General features: G+C 42.6%; 1 protein-coding gene across 1 annotated transcript in view; it reads right to left on the reverse strand.

Moving 5' to 3' along the window:
• Positions 1–15,080, reverse strand: part of MYO5C (myosin VC) — a 1,763,334-nt gene that overhangs the window by 1,008,850 nt on the left and 739,404 nt on the right. Inside the window, exon 12 of the mRNA XM_044078824.1 lies at positions 4,946–5,009. Coding sequence (XP_043934759.1) covers positions 4,946–5,009 — 64 coding nt within the window. The remainder of the gene's footprint in view (positions 1–4,945; positions 5,010–15,080) is intronic.

The raw sequence follows: 15,080 nt of genomic DNA on the forward strand, positions 1-15,080 counted from the left end.
CATGGGCGGCCCCATTCTAGAAAAATCTCCTCCACTATAGATTGTTTGAGAGACCACTCGTGAGGCATGAGAATAGCTCTGCTCAATCTGTCCGCTAAAATGTTGGTTTTCCCAGGGATATGTGTTGCTACCAGAAACCAATGAGAGGAGATCGCCCATTGCCAAAGTCTGAGCGCTTTTCGACACAAGGGGTAGGACTTGGTTCCGCCCTGTTTGTTGATATACCATACTACAGACATGTTGTCTGTGTGGATTGCAATTGTCCCCAAGGGAAGAAAGTCATTGAGGGCTTGCAACGTTAAAAGCACTGCTCTCATCTCTAGGACATTTATGTGCAGGTGGTATTCAAACGGTTGCCACGTCCCATGAACCATCCTGCCCTGATAATGACCCACCCACCCGATCAGGGAGGCGTCCGTAGTGACAGTGGCTACCGGGGCTGGGGGTACAAAGGGTCTGCCTTGGTGAATCTGGGGAGAAGTAATCCACCATGAAAGATGATTCTTGCAAATCTGTGTCACCAGTATTTGGTGACGCATCGGAAGTTGTTGGTAAGACCACTGAGTGAACAACATCCACTGAAGTAGGCGCATATAGAAGCGGGCCAGGGGAAGAAGGGTAATGGCCGCAGCCATGAGGCCCAACACCTTTAGAACCACTCTGGCCTGTACTTTCTTGCTGGCTAGAATGATCCTCACGTGACTTTGAATGTCTGAGATTCTTTGATCTGTGAGGGTAGCTGACATCCGAACAGTGTTTAAGTTTGCGCCTATGAAAGTAATAGACTGGCAGGGCAATAAGGAGGATTTTTCGTAGCTGATCGAAATTCCCAATTGAGTGCAAAGATTTATTGTGTAATCCCTGGCTTGAAGAAGTTGATGCCTGGTGGTGGCTGAAAGGAGCCAGTCGTCTAGATACGGAAACACCTGGAATCCTTGATGTCTCAGGTGAGCCGTGACCACTGCCATACATTTGGTGAACACTCTGGGGGCTGTAGTGAGACCAAAGGGCAGGGCTCTGAATTGGAAGTGACTGGACCCCAGCCGAAAGCGGAGAAACCTTCTGGAGCGCCTGTGAATTTTTATGTGATAGTACGCATCCTGAAGATCTATTGAGCACATCCAGTTGTCCTTCTCTAGGAAGGGCAGAATTGACTGAAGTGTGACCATTCGAATCTTGTCTTTCTCACAGACTTGTTGAGTCTGCTGAGATCCAATATTGGTCTCCAGTCTCCCGTCTTTTTGGGGACCAAAAGAACCTTGAGTAGATTCCGGCTCTGAATGGTCTGTTGTAACTGGCTGAATGGCTCTTTTTTGTAGAAGTTTGAATACTTCTAACTCTGCAATTTCCCTTAGACTGGGTGGTACATCTGGAAGGGAATTTGAGTGAGAAAAAGGACTTTCCTCGAAAGGAATTTTGTAACCCTCGGATATGATCGACTGTACCCATCTGTCTTGAGTGAGGGAACGCCAGGCTTCTGGGTACAGCGATAGTCTTCCCCCGACTGCCTCCAAGGATGGACAGTCGGGCAACATCTCAGGGATGCTGAAAGGGCTTGTCAGAGAGAGGCTCTCTGCTTTCCTGGTTTTGTGGACCCCCTCTGCCTCTAGAGCGGCGTCTGTTATTGTTACCCCCTCTGCCTCTAGGGGTAAACTGACCACGTGTATCCGGCGTGACTCCTTGGGATTTGCGGAACCACATTTTGCCACCCTTCTGTCCTTTAGGATAAGGTCTAGAAGGGGTGGAAAAATGGACCCCTACGGCAGAAAGAGTCTTGCCGTCCTGCTCACACCTGGTCAATGTATCCTTCACTTGAGGGCCAAACAAAGCTGACCCATCAAAGGGAGAGTTTGTGAAGGATGCCTTAAAGGGATCTGCAAAATTACAGAGCCACATCCAGGCTTGGCGTCTAAGAGCCACACCTGTACCTGCGGCCCTACTCGCTCCATCTGCTGCATATGATATCAGTCGCATGGAGGAGTTAGCAATAGAATTAAGGGTTCCTAGCTGCGAAGCAATTTTTTCTTGAGCCCCTGCAGCTGTGGGATCCTGTACTACTTCACCTAGCTCCTTAAGGATGTCCCTTTGGAGTCTGGTGAAGTGACATAAGTAGTTCAGCGAGCGCATAGCAAAGGTCGCTGAAGAGAACATCCACTTACCATACCTATCCATGGTCCTAGAGTCCTTATTAAGAGGATGGACAGGTACGGAAGGATCTGCAAGTTCCTTCTTAGTGGCAGCCGCCACCACCATGGCATCAGCAGGGACACCTTTCGTAAGGAATTGCTTGTCCGAAGGGGCAGTAATAAATTTAGAAGGCCTCCTAGGAACCGTCTCTACAGAGTCAGGAGCAGCCCACGCCTTTCGAGCAATAACCTGCATAAGGGGGTCGAAAGGCGGAGACACCCAGGAGGTGGAGGGCCGAGATCCAAACGCCTCCAGGTATACCGACTCATCCTCAGAGGGATTATTGGAGGGCCAGTTTCCCCTCTGTTTAAGGAGTTCTAGGATGTCTGAAAAGGAGACATCCTCAGAGGGGGATCTTGGGGATCCCTCCGACTCATCTAAGTCGGTATCTGAAGTGATAGACTCGGGGGAGTCTACGTGTTTCCTCTTACAAGTCCTCTTGCGGAGGATCCCCTGACTGATCAGGAGAATCCTCGGAAGAGGGGGTTCTTCCCAGTGGGGAAACCTGAGGCGGAGGATCTCTGGGTCCGGGAGCAAGAGAGATGGCAGAGATATCGACAGGCACCGTAGAGGGAGGAGCTAAGGGAACAGACTGCTGGCTGAGTCCAGTGGCCAGCACACTCTTCATCACCTCGAAGGCTCCCCTCCCAGGGAGGTCCGAGAGAACCCGTTCCGAAGAAACCGGAACTCCAGGGCCCACCAAAAGGGAAGGCTCCGAGGCAGATGTCGGAGCCGAGCTCACCAAGGCCGAGGCTCCAAGGGGAAGAGTGGGGTTGGACAAGGGTCCGATGCCACTCACCCCCTTGGAGGAGACCAGGGAAGCCCGACCACTGAATACCTCTAAGGAAGGTCTCGAAGAGGCGATAAGAGTAGAGGCTGAGGGAGCAGAAGGGGGGGGTATCTGTCCCTCAGCCATAGCAGAAACTATTCCCGAAGACTCCAGCTCCAAACTCTGAGGTAGAGTCGAAGGAGGAACTGCAAGGGGGTGTGGACTAATAGTCGTCTGTTGAGACGGACTATGTAGCATCTGGGCCAGTGCCTGTGATTTTAATAATCTACTGACCACCCTCTCTAAATCATGGTCAGAAAGCCTGGATGACCTAGATGATCGGCTCCGATGGCTCCGTTCCGAGAGGAGAGGTGAGGCCGGAGCCGAGTATCGGTTCCAAGGAAGGGACCTGGACCTCTTCCTCGAAGGAACCATCGGAGCCGACGAAACCATGGATGCAGTCGGAGCCGAAGACTTTTCGGCACCGACAGAAGGTCTCGATGCATCGGCTCCGGCCGGAGCCGATACAGACATAAAGGTAAGGGTGACAGAGCCGGTCGGCACCGACACCGAAGCCTGAGCCACATGGTGGTCGGAACCAATCGGAGCCGACACCGATGTGACCAAACCAGTATCGGCACCGATAGCCATCGGTGCCGAAGGTTTGTGCAAACCAGAATCAGCTCCAGCCGGAGCCGATCTCGACTCTGAAAGAGTCGGAACCGAGGCCGCAGGCTTAGACACAGAAGCCTGGGCCTTGGAAGACTTGGAAGTCTTACTTGGAGCCGACTTAGCCGGAGAGCCCTCCGGTTTAAGTAGGCCCCTTAAAATCAATTTGTTTCTCCTCTCCTGCAGGACTCTCTGGCTAAAGGAATGACAAATTGCACAGGAGTCCTGCAGGTGGAGAGGTCCCAGGCAGTATAAGCAAGAAGTGTGACCGTCTGTCAGAGACATCTTCTGACAGCACGAGTCACACTTCTTAAAGCCTGAGACCCTTTCCTTGGACATGGTTGCAGAAACACACACAACACAGTCACAAGAACCAGTTATCCCAAAAATAATAAGATAACTAACCTCTCACACACACACACACACACACCCTAACAAGGGAGGGATGGGAGAGGAGAAGGCCTGACTAAAAAAATTAAAGGAGTGAGGGATTTTCTAGTCAGAAAGGGACTTAATCTAAACTAAAAACGTTAAATATAAAGTTTTAAGGTGAAATGGGGCAAAAATAGTATTATTTTAAACACTTACCAGGAGCTGGCAAAAGGAGGACCTCATCAGCGAAGCGGCAAACGAGATCTGGGTACTTACCGCCTTGCATCATGGGATATGGGGCTGCCTCGAGCTGGTAAAAGTGACTCTCGAGCTTAGCAAAGTGCCGAGTCGGAGCCGAGGATCGGCTCCGAACCCATCAAGCAAGAATGAAGGCGAGATTGACAACTTAACATTTAATATTTCTGCTTTAAGGCATCATGTACAACTAAAGTGATATGACAATTTAATGAAAGTCTTGGTAGGGAAACAGAATTTCTGTGAAACTATAACAAGTACAACATGGACATAAAGCCATCAATCCGCATTGCAAAGTACTATAAATGCACATCTCTATTCAGAAGGGCACAACTGCATTTGAAAAACACATAAAATACATGTAAAAACTGTATGAGTTTCAACAAGAAAATAACTCACAGTCAAGAGAAGCTGAGATTCCATCTATATGCCAGTATTAAATATTCTAAGCCTGGATTATATCGCATGGAGTTGCACACTTGTAAAATACTTCACACAGAAAACTACCATTGCTTTTAATGCTGAAAGCCAGGCTGTGTTCTAACAAATAGTCTCCATAAGTAATATAACGTTCTTCTTCACCCATCACTCCAGTTTCTTATTAGTTTATTGGGTGTATTCTGTACCTTTGCTTGTGATTAAAACTTATGGAAATCCCATAAATGCAGCCAGTCACTATTTAATAAGGCTTACTTTCTTTGCTCTTCTTCTTTTTCCAGGTCTCCAAGCACTTGTCTTGTAAGTTCATTCATTTTTTCTATGAACAGGAAAAATAAAATGCATGAACTGACCTCAATGTAATACAAGAAAGGAATTATACTTAAATTAATATGTCATACAGTCAATTTTGCAGCCGTGTAGCATCAGGCTAGGTGACTCAGTATATCTGCTTAAGAAAATAACCTTTTTTTAGTCTATGTACAGCTATAGTGTAACTCGGAGAAACAGATAACTTTGCTTACAATGTCTATCTTACTACAGAGCTTACCTCTACACCCTCCATTACATATCCTAGCAATATCCAATCACCTTCCTGAGATTATGTTCTGGCATCTACAAACAGAAAAAGTATCATTCCATCACCCTCTAAAAATCTGGACAAAGCCTAAAATGATGGGGGGACAAATAGGGGCAGATTTTAAATTCTGCTCTTACAAAATTAGAAAGTTGATATAATAATAGGTTTTGCATTAGCATGAATACTCTGAAGGATGTGGGGTCTTAAACTCAAATTCAATCCTCAACTATTTGCCAGAAAAATACAGATTTTAGGAGGAACACACCAAAAATATGAGGCAAAAATCTGGACATTCTGTGAAAATCTGTACAGTTGAGAGGTCTGAATCTCACACACACACACACACACACACACACACACACACACACACACACACACACACACACACACACACACACACACAGTCACTTCCTCATTCATACCTGCATTCACTCACACATCGTTCTTACTCTCCCGATCTCACTCACACACACACACACACACACACACACACACACACACACACACACACACACACACACACACATATACACACATACACAGCAACTTCTTCATTCATTCCTGCATTCACTCACACATCGCTTTTTCTCTCCCGATCTCACACATACACACACACAGCCACTTCTTCATTCATTCCTGCATTCACTCACACTTGCCGCGAAGTAATAAGCTTAATTGCAAAATAAACCGCAAACTGTTCACGGTTTATTTTGCAGCTAAGCTTATTAGTTTGCGGCACCCCTGTGAGGAAGCCGCGGCTTCCCAGGGCGCCACAGCGCACACTTTGGGAACCCCTGAAATATGCACTTTATGTGTGCTGCAAGGGGGGGGGCTTGATAAAACCTGGATTCAGCAAGGGAGCCGAGAATCGAAAAAGTTTGGGAACCACTGCCCTATATACCTGAATAAAGTTCTTTATACTTATTCCCTGAATTCAAAGTTTCACACCTTCCCTCTGAAATGGAACATCATATTTGCTATGTTGTACAATGTTCAAGGTCTTTGGCCTGCTCCATCTTACTCTGTATCCCTAGCCCCTAGTCATCTCAGCTACTTGTCTTTTAACTCCCATGGTCATCTTAATCTTCTCCTCTTCTAGGTAGACACTCCAAAACTGTATGCAGTCCCTGTACAACACAAAAGGACTACCAAGTTCCACAGAAACTGTTTCTTCAAACTAAAATGCTTCCCTCACAAGGCAATTTACTTAACCTGGCATTGCAGTTAGCTCTCTGAACTTAACCTCATTTATAAAAATATAAGGGAAAAGGCACACCCTCTCTAAACTGGGATGATATACACATAACCCTGAAGCTTTACCACAGTAATGTAGCACTTTAAAACCCATATGACATGTAACACCTGTGAAGCGTAAAATAGAATGGAACCATAACCTACATCAGCTCCCCTTATCTGCTCTCAGAGATGCACTACTGATCTTTGTAAAATATTAACAAGGATAAATGTCTCGCATTTGGCTATATATACACAATGGTGACTCACCTAGGAAAAATACTGATGAGACATTTTCCTGCTTATCCTGCAGTACCAAAAGTGAACATGTTATGCAGAGATATCTCTCAGTGCTTCAAGGTGAACAGTGTCTTCTCTGGATGCTCTTGAAAACAGTTGTAGTAAAAAGTTATGTACTCGCATAACATTCCATCTGTGTTGTCCATTTTCTTTCTTCCTCAACCTGTAAGTTCAGATCTGATCCTTTGATCCAACTCTGCCATTGCAATAACTCGTGACAACCAAAAAGCTCTTGAGCTCCTCCCTTTCCCATAATGCACCCTTCCCAAGCTACCTCAGATCTTGTTTGTTTATAGAGTAATACATATAAACAATGATACAACTCTTCCTGCACCTCCTTAAAAGACACTTTTAGACTGCAAATGCAGTAAAATATTGAAGATTTGTTAAATATTTTACTGCATTTGCAGTTTGTATGCTTTAACAAATTTTCAATATTTTACTGCATTTGCAGTTTAAACATGTCTTTTAAGGAGGTGCTGGAATAGTTATATTGTTGTTTATTATAGGTTTTCTGGGCACTCCTTGTAGCGATTCATACACTGGTTTTGCTGTATGGGGTACACACACACACACACACATATATATATATATATATATATATATATATATTTATGTATATGTATATCTATTTATATATATATATATATATATATATATATGAAAAAATAAAGTACAGTAGATAACATATATAGACAGTGAGACTGTCTCTGAAGCTCAGCACAAGGAAGTGACAATATATGCCTACTCACTCTTTTAGGAGTCTAAAGGTAGGGTTTGGGGGGTGAGTTGTTGAGGAAGAATGAAAATGGACAACACAGATGGAATGTTCTGGACAATGCATAACTTCTTTATCTAATGTTGTCAATTTTCATTCTATCCTCAATCTGTGGGACAGAGTCCTCAGCTACCCTAGATCCTGGGTGGACTCAAGGAAGGATGTTACTTGAAACCACTGAACCAACTGATGCTCTTCCCCTGGAGATCAAGTCCAATTTGTAATAAGTAATAAAGGTATGAGAGGTAGCCCATGTTGCAGCTGCATATATCATCGATGGATGCTCTAGTTTGAAATATTGATGAAGTCATCATGGCTCTAGTTGAATGGGCTTGCAATGCTTTTGGTAAAGTAATACCCTGTTTATTGTAAATAAATGAAATACAATCTGTGATCCTTCTAGCCAATGTTGCTTTGGTCACTGGTTTGCCCAGTCTTACTTCTGAGAAGGTCATGAACAGTTGGTCAGATTTCCTGATATTTTTGTCCTATGAAGATAAAAACACAACTGTCTGTGAATATCTAACGAATGTAGCAAGTATTCACCTTTATTAGAAAATTTAGGGAAAAATACTGGTAAACTGATGGATTGGTTGATATTTGTGTCTGATACTATTTTAGGTAGAAAGGTTAGGTTAGTACATAATGTAACTCTGTCTTTATGAAAGATCAAATACAGTGGTTGTGACGATAAGGCTTGAATCCCTAAAATTCTTGTTGCAGAGGTTATGGCTACTAAAAATACAGTTTTCCAAGACAGGAAGTTGAGATCACATTTAGCTGCTGGTTAAAAATGAGGATGTATGATTGCTTGCAGCACCAAATTCAGCACCCAAGGGGAGCAGGGGCTTTATAAGGGGGCTTTAGCAAGAGAGTTCTTTCAGAAAGGTTTACAGAGCTTATGTGAAGCAAATGGATAACCTTGAAATCCAACATGAAAACTGAAAACTCCAGCTAACTGTACCTTGGTTGTTGAAGAATCTGCTCCTTCATTAAACAGTTGGGCTCAAAAATGAAGGATCTATGGATCGGAGCTGAGAAAGGATCCAGATCATTTTGCAGTGCCCAGTAGACAAATCTCCTCCATTTACTGGAGTACAGTTTACATGTAGATGGCTTAGGAAAGGATAAAAGTATGTGATGGATTGAAAAGGAAAGCTTGGGTGGTCTGGCTATCAATGGAACTGGAGAAGCCAAGCAGTTAGCCTGAGGTTTGAAATGTTTGGATGAATCATACCTGTCAGGTGAGACAGGAGGTCAGGAGTTGGATCCAGAATCCATGGTTGTTGAAGTAAGTGAGGCCAAAGGAAGGGGAACCAAATCTGTTAAGGCCAATACCAATCCCCAGTGAGTATTACTTTGTTCTTCAACCTGCTTGCTTTATGAAGAAATTTCAGGATTAAGGGAGTTGGAGGAAAAGCATAAAGGGGATTGGGAGGCCAACTGTGAAGAAGAGCATCCCTCAGTTATTCCCCTTGTGAGGGAATTGGGGCAAAATAGCTGCTGCATTTGTTGTTTATGAGAGAGGTGAAAAGACTGGAGCAAGGCTGGCCCCATTTGCAGAATATCCTTTCTGCTACTATCTCACTGAGGTGAGGCATAAGAATGCATCTGCTCAATTTGTCTGCTATCAAAATGGACCTCTCTGGAATGTGCACTGCTATTAGAAAATGGTTGGATGAGATCTCCCACTGCTCCACACTTCGCACTTTGCGATACAAGGGGTAGAATCTGGTTCCTCCTTGTTTGTTGATGTACCAGACTACTGACAAGCTGTCTTGTGGAACTGCAATCGTCTCCATGGGGAGAGCATTCTGGAAAGCCTGCACTGCTAGAACCACTGCTCTTATCAGAGGAGTCCTTTTTCCTTACGGCGTAAAAGATCCAAGGAAATAGATGGATCTGAAGGTCTATGCTTTTTGGGTTTTTGATCCAATGAAGGAGTCGGATCTGATATCTTAGACTTTTTAGCAGCTGGATTCAACAGAGAAGTTGGAACCGAAACAGGTCTTTTTCCTTCCTTTGTCTGACATTCTCGAGAAAGAATATGCAGGGCTAGTCTGCCCAAATTTGCCCTTTTTCGATTTTTCTACAGGAGAACCTCCAGAAATTGCCTTATCAAAGGAGGATGGTAACAAACCTTTAAGTATTAATTTATTTTTTCATCCAACCAAGGCCCTATGGTTGAAAGAGTGACAAATCACACAGTCCTCCTGAAGATGCAGAGGACTGAGGCAATAAATACAGAGCCAGCTGGCTTATCTTTATCTTTTTGTCAGCCATCACTAGTAAAAAAGGGAGAAAAAGTTATGAGAGAAAGAAGACAAACTACAACTATTTTTTTTAAAGACAGGAAGAAGAAGAAAAGGAGTTACCAACAATGGTAAAAAAAAATACACACAGAGGTGTAAAAAAGGACACTAACAATAGTATCACTAGGTACTTTCATTGTCATTCAGTGCTGTCGTTTACTGGAATGGCGATGGAGTGCTGTACTTGGGAGAAGTGACCGATGATTGTCATTCAGTGCTGTCGTTTATGGAAGTGATGAGGAGGATAAGTATTCAGCAGGTACAGTATAGCAGGAGTCAGCTGCTCATGACCTGTATTTCTTCTTTACTATGATCTACAGTAGAGGCAGGACAGATGCAGTAGGTGGGACAGTGACACAGAAGACAGTGAATATTGCTGAGTATGGGAATGAAGCTATATTTGTATGCCTTCAATTTACTAAAGCTACATTGTTTTGCAAGATTATACAGCTGTTATTCCTTTCTAGTTACCCAATGATTTTATTATACATTTATGACCTATAACTCTTTCAGGTGTGTACATAACATGATGCTGATTTCATCATCTTTTCAATGCTACATGCATGCATGCTTGCTCATCTGTGATGGGGAGGGAGAGAAAATTCACAATAGGTCAAGACAGGTTATACACCAGAAAATGCTGCAGATGATGCACACAACAAGGAGGAGGTAAGGATTTATATATTGTGTATTATGGCATGTGGTGCACCACTGGCCAGGACCAGAGAGCCTGGGTAACACATACTGGTATCTACATCAATAACATGTGACAGACAGTGCCAAATGGCTCTTTGAGTTATATAATTTAACTCTGTTGTTACAGGAGGTATATGGCTTCCAGCTACAACCTGTAAGAAAATCCATGTCAGCATCTTAACTTATTACAGCCAAGTGACACATGTAGGTACTTCTGCAGTTGCATCAGAGATGCCTCTAGGTGTCAAATATTGCTTGCTCATATTTGCATTAATAATTTAAAACCATGTTACATACAAAATATTAAAATATTTCATCTTAAAGTTTACACAATGGCAAACACAACTGTATTGATATTTCACTTCTGTCTATTGTAGACAAAGAGATATTAATTCCTCTTCATATAATATTCTTGTCATAAATGTCATGCTTTTCTAAATATCTCGGCAACTAAGTAGCACAGACAGAACTGCTTAGCCTCATATGAAACCTCTCAGCTGGATGAACACAACGCTGTTAGCATAAGCTTACCATACGTCCGGTTTTCCCCGGACATGTCCTCTTTTTGTGCTCCTGTCCGGGCGTCCGGGCGTTTTTTTAAACTTCCGAGATTTGTCCGGGTTTTACAATCCCGAGTCAGAATTCAAATCTACGCATGCGCGGAAGGTAGAAGAGCTTGTGAGAGTTACGTGAGTGGCGAGACTGTGTTGTTTGCGCGGGGAGAAGCTCAGAAGCAGGACTGTTATGTGTCCGGGAGGAGGTCAGACCCAGCTACAGCTGGTCAACATCACAGAGTCGGAGTCTCCGTTTCGTTTTTTCTGATTTTTCACTACTCATTCTGGTTAGGTAAAAATGTTTGTTTTTTTTTTTTTAAAGTGAGTTTATTGGTGTGTGTGTGTGTGTGTGTGTGTGTGTGTGTGTGTGTGTGTGTGTGTGTGTGTGTGTGTATATGCACTTGATTATTGATCCTAGACTAGAGACTAGTAAAAACAAAGCCAAGGTAATCTATTCCACCAACAACACTTCATGTTTATGTTTACCATTTACTGTACTGTTGATGTTAGTAGTAGATGAAGCAGCCACTTAATTTCTGATAATGAGAGTTTTGGTATGTTAGGGGGAAGTCCCAAGATCCAAAAACTGAGATTAATCTGAAGGGCTAAGTTAATCACTTTTAACTTTCTAGCAGGATTTTTTGTCAAACGGTTTACGTAGCTGACAACTTGTTCAGCTGTACCACTAACTAGGACAATGTATACAGTAGCAAGAAAATTTTGTTCTGTAGCAGCAGGCGGATGTGTAGACTAAGCATATTTTGCCTTCAGACTTCTTATTTGTGTTCCATTTGATAGCAGCTGATATGTTTAAAAGTACGTGACATAGAGACTGCATGTTGCTTAATAATTTAAACCTTATTATGTCAGGAAATGTTTAAAGGTTTATAGTTGTGTCTACTTATACTTTAGCATTCCACACCCTTTAATAGACATTGAACATAAGATGGTATTCTTTCTCCCTTTGTTGCTTGTTCTGTTGTACATATAATTCTTGTTCTGAGTAGGCTAATAATATTCTGTACTCTCTAACAAGGATACATGCTTTAAGCAGTTTGTTTCTTTTGATACTAAAACTTTTACATGTAGATGAATAGTCAGCTGTATCTCTGGCTAATAGCTAACAGCATTAAAAGCTGTTAGACACTGTTAGGTTATCTGCAGCAAACACTCCTTTGTCTTTGTAAATTGTCCGGTAAAACAGCAGTTGGGCTGCTGCAGCTCGTAGTGAAGAAGGAGAAAGAAATTCTCATTCTTATGTTGTCCGCTTTTACTGCATTGCCTATTGCTGATGTTTCCTCAATAAATTGTAAGAGTGGCAGATCAGTATTAAAAGATAGTGCTATGTTGATTAGTTGTTCCTCTGTGCCAGTAACTGTTTACCGCACATTTTTTAAAACTTTTATCAAGGCAACTATTGGGAAAAAGATGCTAAGGATAAAGCTACCAGGTAACAAGAAAAAGAGGAAGGCCTAAAATAAGGTTTATGGATGTGGTGAGAGAGGACATGCAGGTGGTTGGTGTGACAGAGCAAGATGCAGAGGACAGGAAGAAATGGAAACAGATGATCCGCTGTGGTGACCCCTAATGTTAGACTATAGTTACGGACAGACACGGACAACCAATGATGAACTGCAGACGTTTTTTTTTTGGTCTTCACCTAGTGTGAAAGACCTTTTGCCCCGACAAAGGATCTATCGTCCTCTTTTTCGTATAACCAAATATGGTAACCCTATGTTAGCAGTATATGTACAACTTCAGTAGTTGCTGAGATACTAAGTTGTTTACAAAATATTACAAACTTAATAATTACCATGCTTCCTGTGACTTATAAAATTCAGTTTAAGACCTAGAAACTTAAAGAATACTGCCACTGTAAAATAGCTTCTTCTGAAGAGTTTTCCAATTACACTTCTTTAGTAACCCCTATGGTTCCAGAGACATGTACATTTGTTTAAAATGTGAGGACATAATTTGATTCTATCAAAAAGCTTAGGCTCTGCCCACTGGAAGCTACAGTGCAAACTTCCATAACTCCATTGGTGGAAATGAGCGTATTTTTCATGATTTCAGATGGCTACAGGGAGTTCTTCCTGGAATTTTGGTAATAAAGACTGGTGGTATTTCCTTAATATAATGAAATTGGTTCTGAAAAATAGCATCTGAGTGGGTTTCACACATAACTGGGTATACTGACAATAATGGGTGTCTAAAGATTATTATGCTTGCAAAACTATTTATCATTCTGATTAGACAAGGATGAAAGGGGAACCTAACTGTGGAGAAGTGCTTTAAACAGAGGGGTCAGAGTTTTCCAGTACTGCAAAAGAAAGTGCACACGTACACACAAATGCACACATTCCTGATCCTCACTGCTCACTAAATGGCTCTCACACTCCTCCTGGTATAACCATAATTTGGTCTACTGCTCTCTGTACTGCAAAGCACCTCTACGCTTTTTGTCAACCTCACAATTTACAATTTTGTTTTCTGACATAAAGTTAAAGCTTTACAACAAATTGCATGATACGTCAATTGTAAATAATTGTTTTCATTCTCTTGTCCATAAATGTAACACCATATGATATTTAAATTCTACTATGTACTATTTCCCTAGCAGATGTAAAACAGCCTCATGAAACTGTGACTAACTTATATTGCCCTAAAATGTGTGCATGCTTATTGTGTAAAATGTATAATCTATTGTTTTACTGTGGAGCTTTTCCTCCCAGGCCTCTGCTGAAAAGCGGCAGGTTGTCTATCCAACTGGACCATCCCTGTAAATAAAATGCAATATATAAAGAAAATGTAACCTAGTCTGAGAAAATGTAGTTTTCTAGCCTAAAGGGTATTACACACTTTCCTTAAGAAAGAACAGAGCAAGGCTTCGCCCCCCCCTTGCTCTACCTTTGTAATAAATGATAACCCTAATCCTGCCCCTAACCCTAACCCACATTTTAACTTTACAGAAGCCCCTCCCATAACACTTCCACTAAACAAGACCGCTTGGACACACGTATGTACACAAGCATGCACGCATGCACGCACACTAAATCTGTCCCTTAACCTAACCCTAAACATTCACAACTGCACACACACATATACTCTAACCCTTACTTTAACCATAACTGACACACATTCAGACAAACACAGTATATATCCCACTTACCTTTTTTGGCAAAGCAAACCTTCAACAAAGTCAGTTCAATAAACTGACAGTCGAACAAATAACCCTGCATTCCCAGGTGTTGACCAAAGCAACACTTGACCAAACATGTAACACTCCATAAGGGGCAGTACTGAAAAACTAATCGAGGTAGTAAAGAGGGTGATACATTCCTAGCACCCAATTCTGTCTGCAAGTGAAATATATCCGTCATAAAATATAAGACAGGATGGAAAATTGTGATGCGTGTTTGTTAGCCATGCTGAGTGATGGTTGGAGTTTATATCTTCTTAGACTTAAAGTATTAAAGATCTTGAAGACAAGTTCACAAGGTTTTGCAAGGACATAGGTGAGTGGCAAGTGATTACAGGGGCTGCTCTGACTGTATACAAGTGGAAACCCAAGTAGGCTGAAATTAGATGTTCTAGACTTGGAAAGTGCAGATGTTTTAATACAGAAATGGATAAAAGACAATGGCAGTGACAACAGCAGTAATGTATCTCAGTTTTTTTTAATTCCTTCCTCAGGACCTACCCAATGGTTTGGATTCTCTACCTTCACCCAGCTGTTCCATTCATTCCACAGGCCCAGGAGCCAAGCATTCACAAGCTAGGAGAGAGTTTTATAGCCCATTTGTTCTTGCCCAGGAATCCCAATCAGCTCATCTGTCTTAGAGTGAGAGTCGAGTGGTAAGGAACAGGCCAGCTTGCTGGCAGCCTACCCGCACTCTGACAAAGCAGCTCCTCCGGGCTATGCCATTGGTTGTCCTCT

Source organism: Protopterus annectens, chromosome 7.part1 (genome assembly GCF_019279795.1).
Source record: "Protopterus annectens isolate FY-2018-M chromosome 7.part1, PAN1.0, whole genome shotgun sequence".
In the NCBI taxonomy this organism is placed as follows: domain Eukaryota; kingdom Metazoa; phylum Chordata; order Ceratodontiformes; family Protopteridae; genus Protopterus; species Protopterus annectens.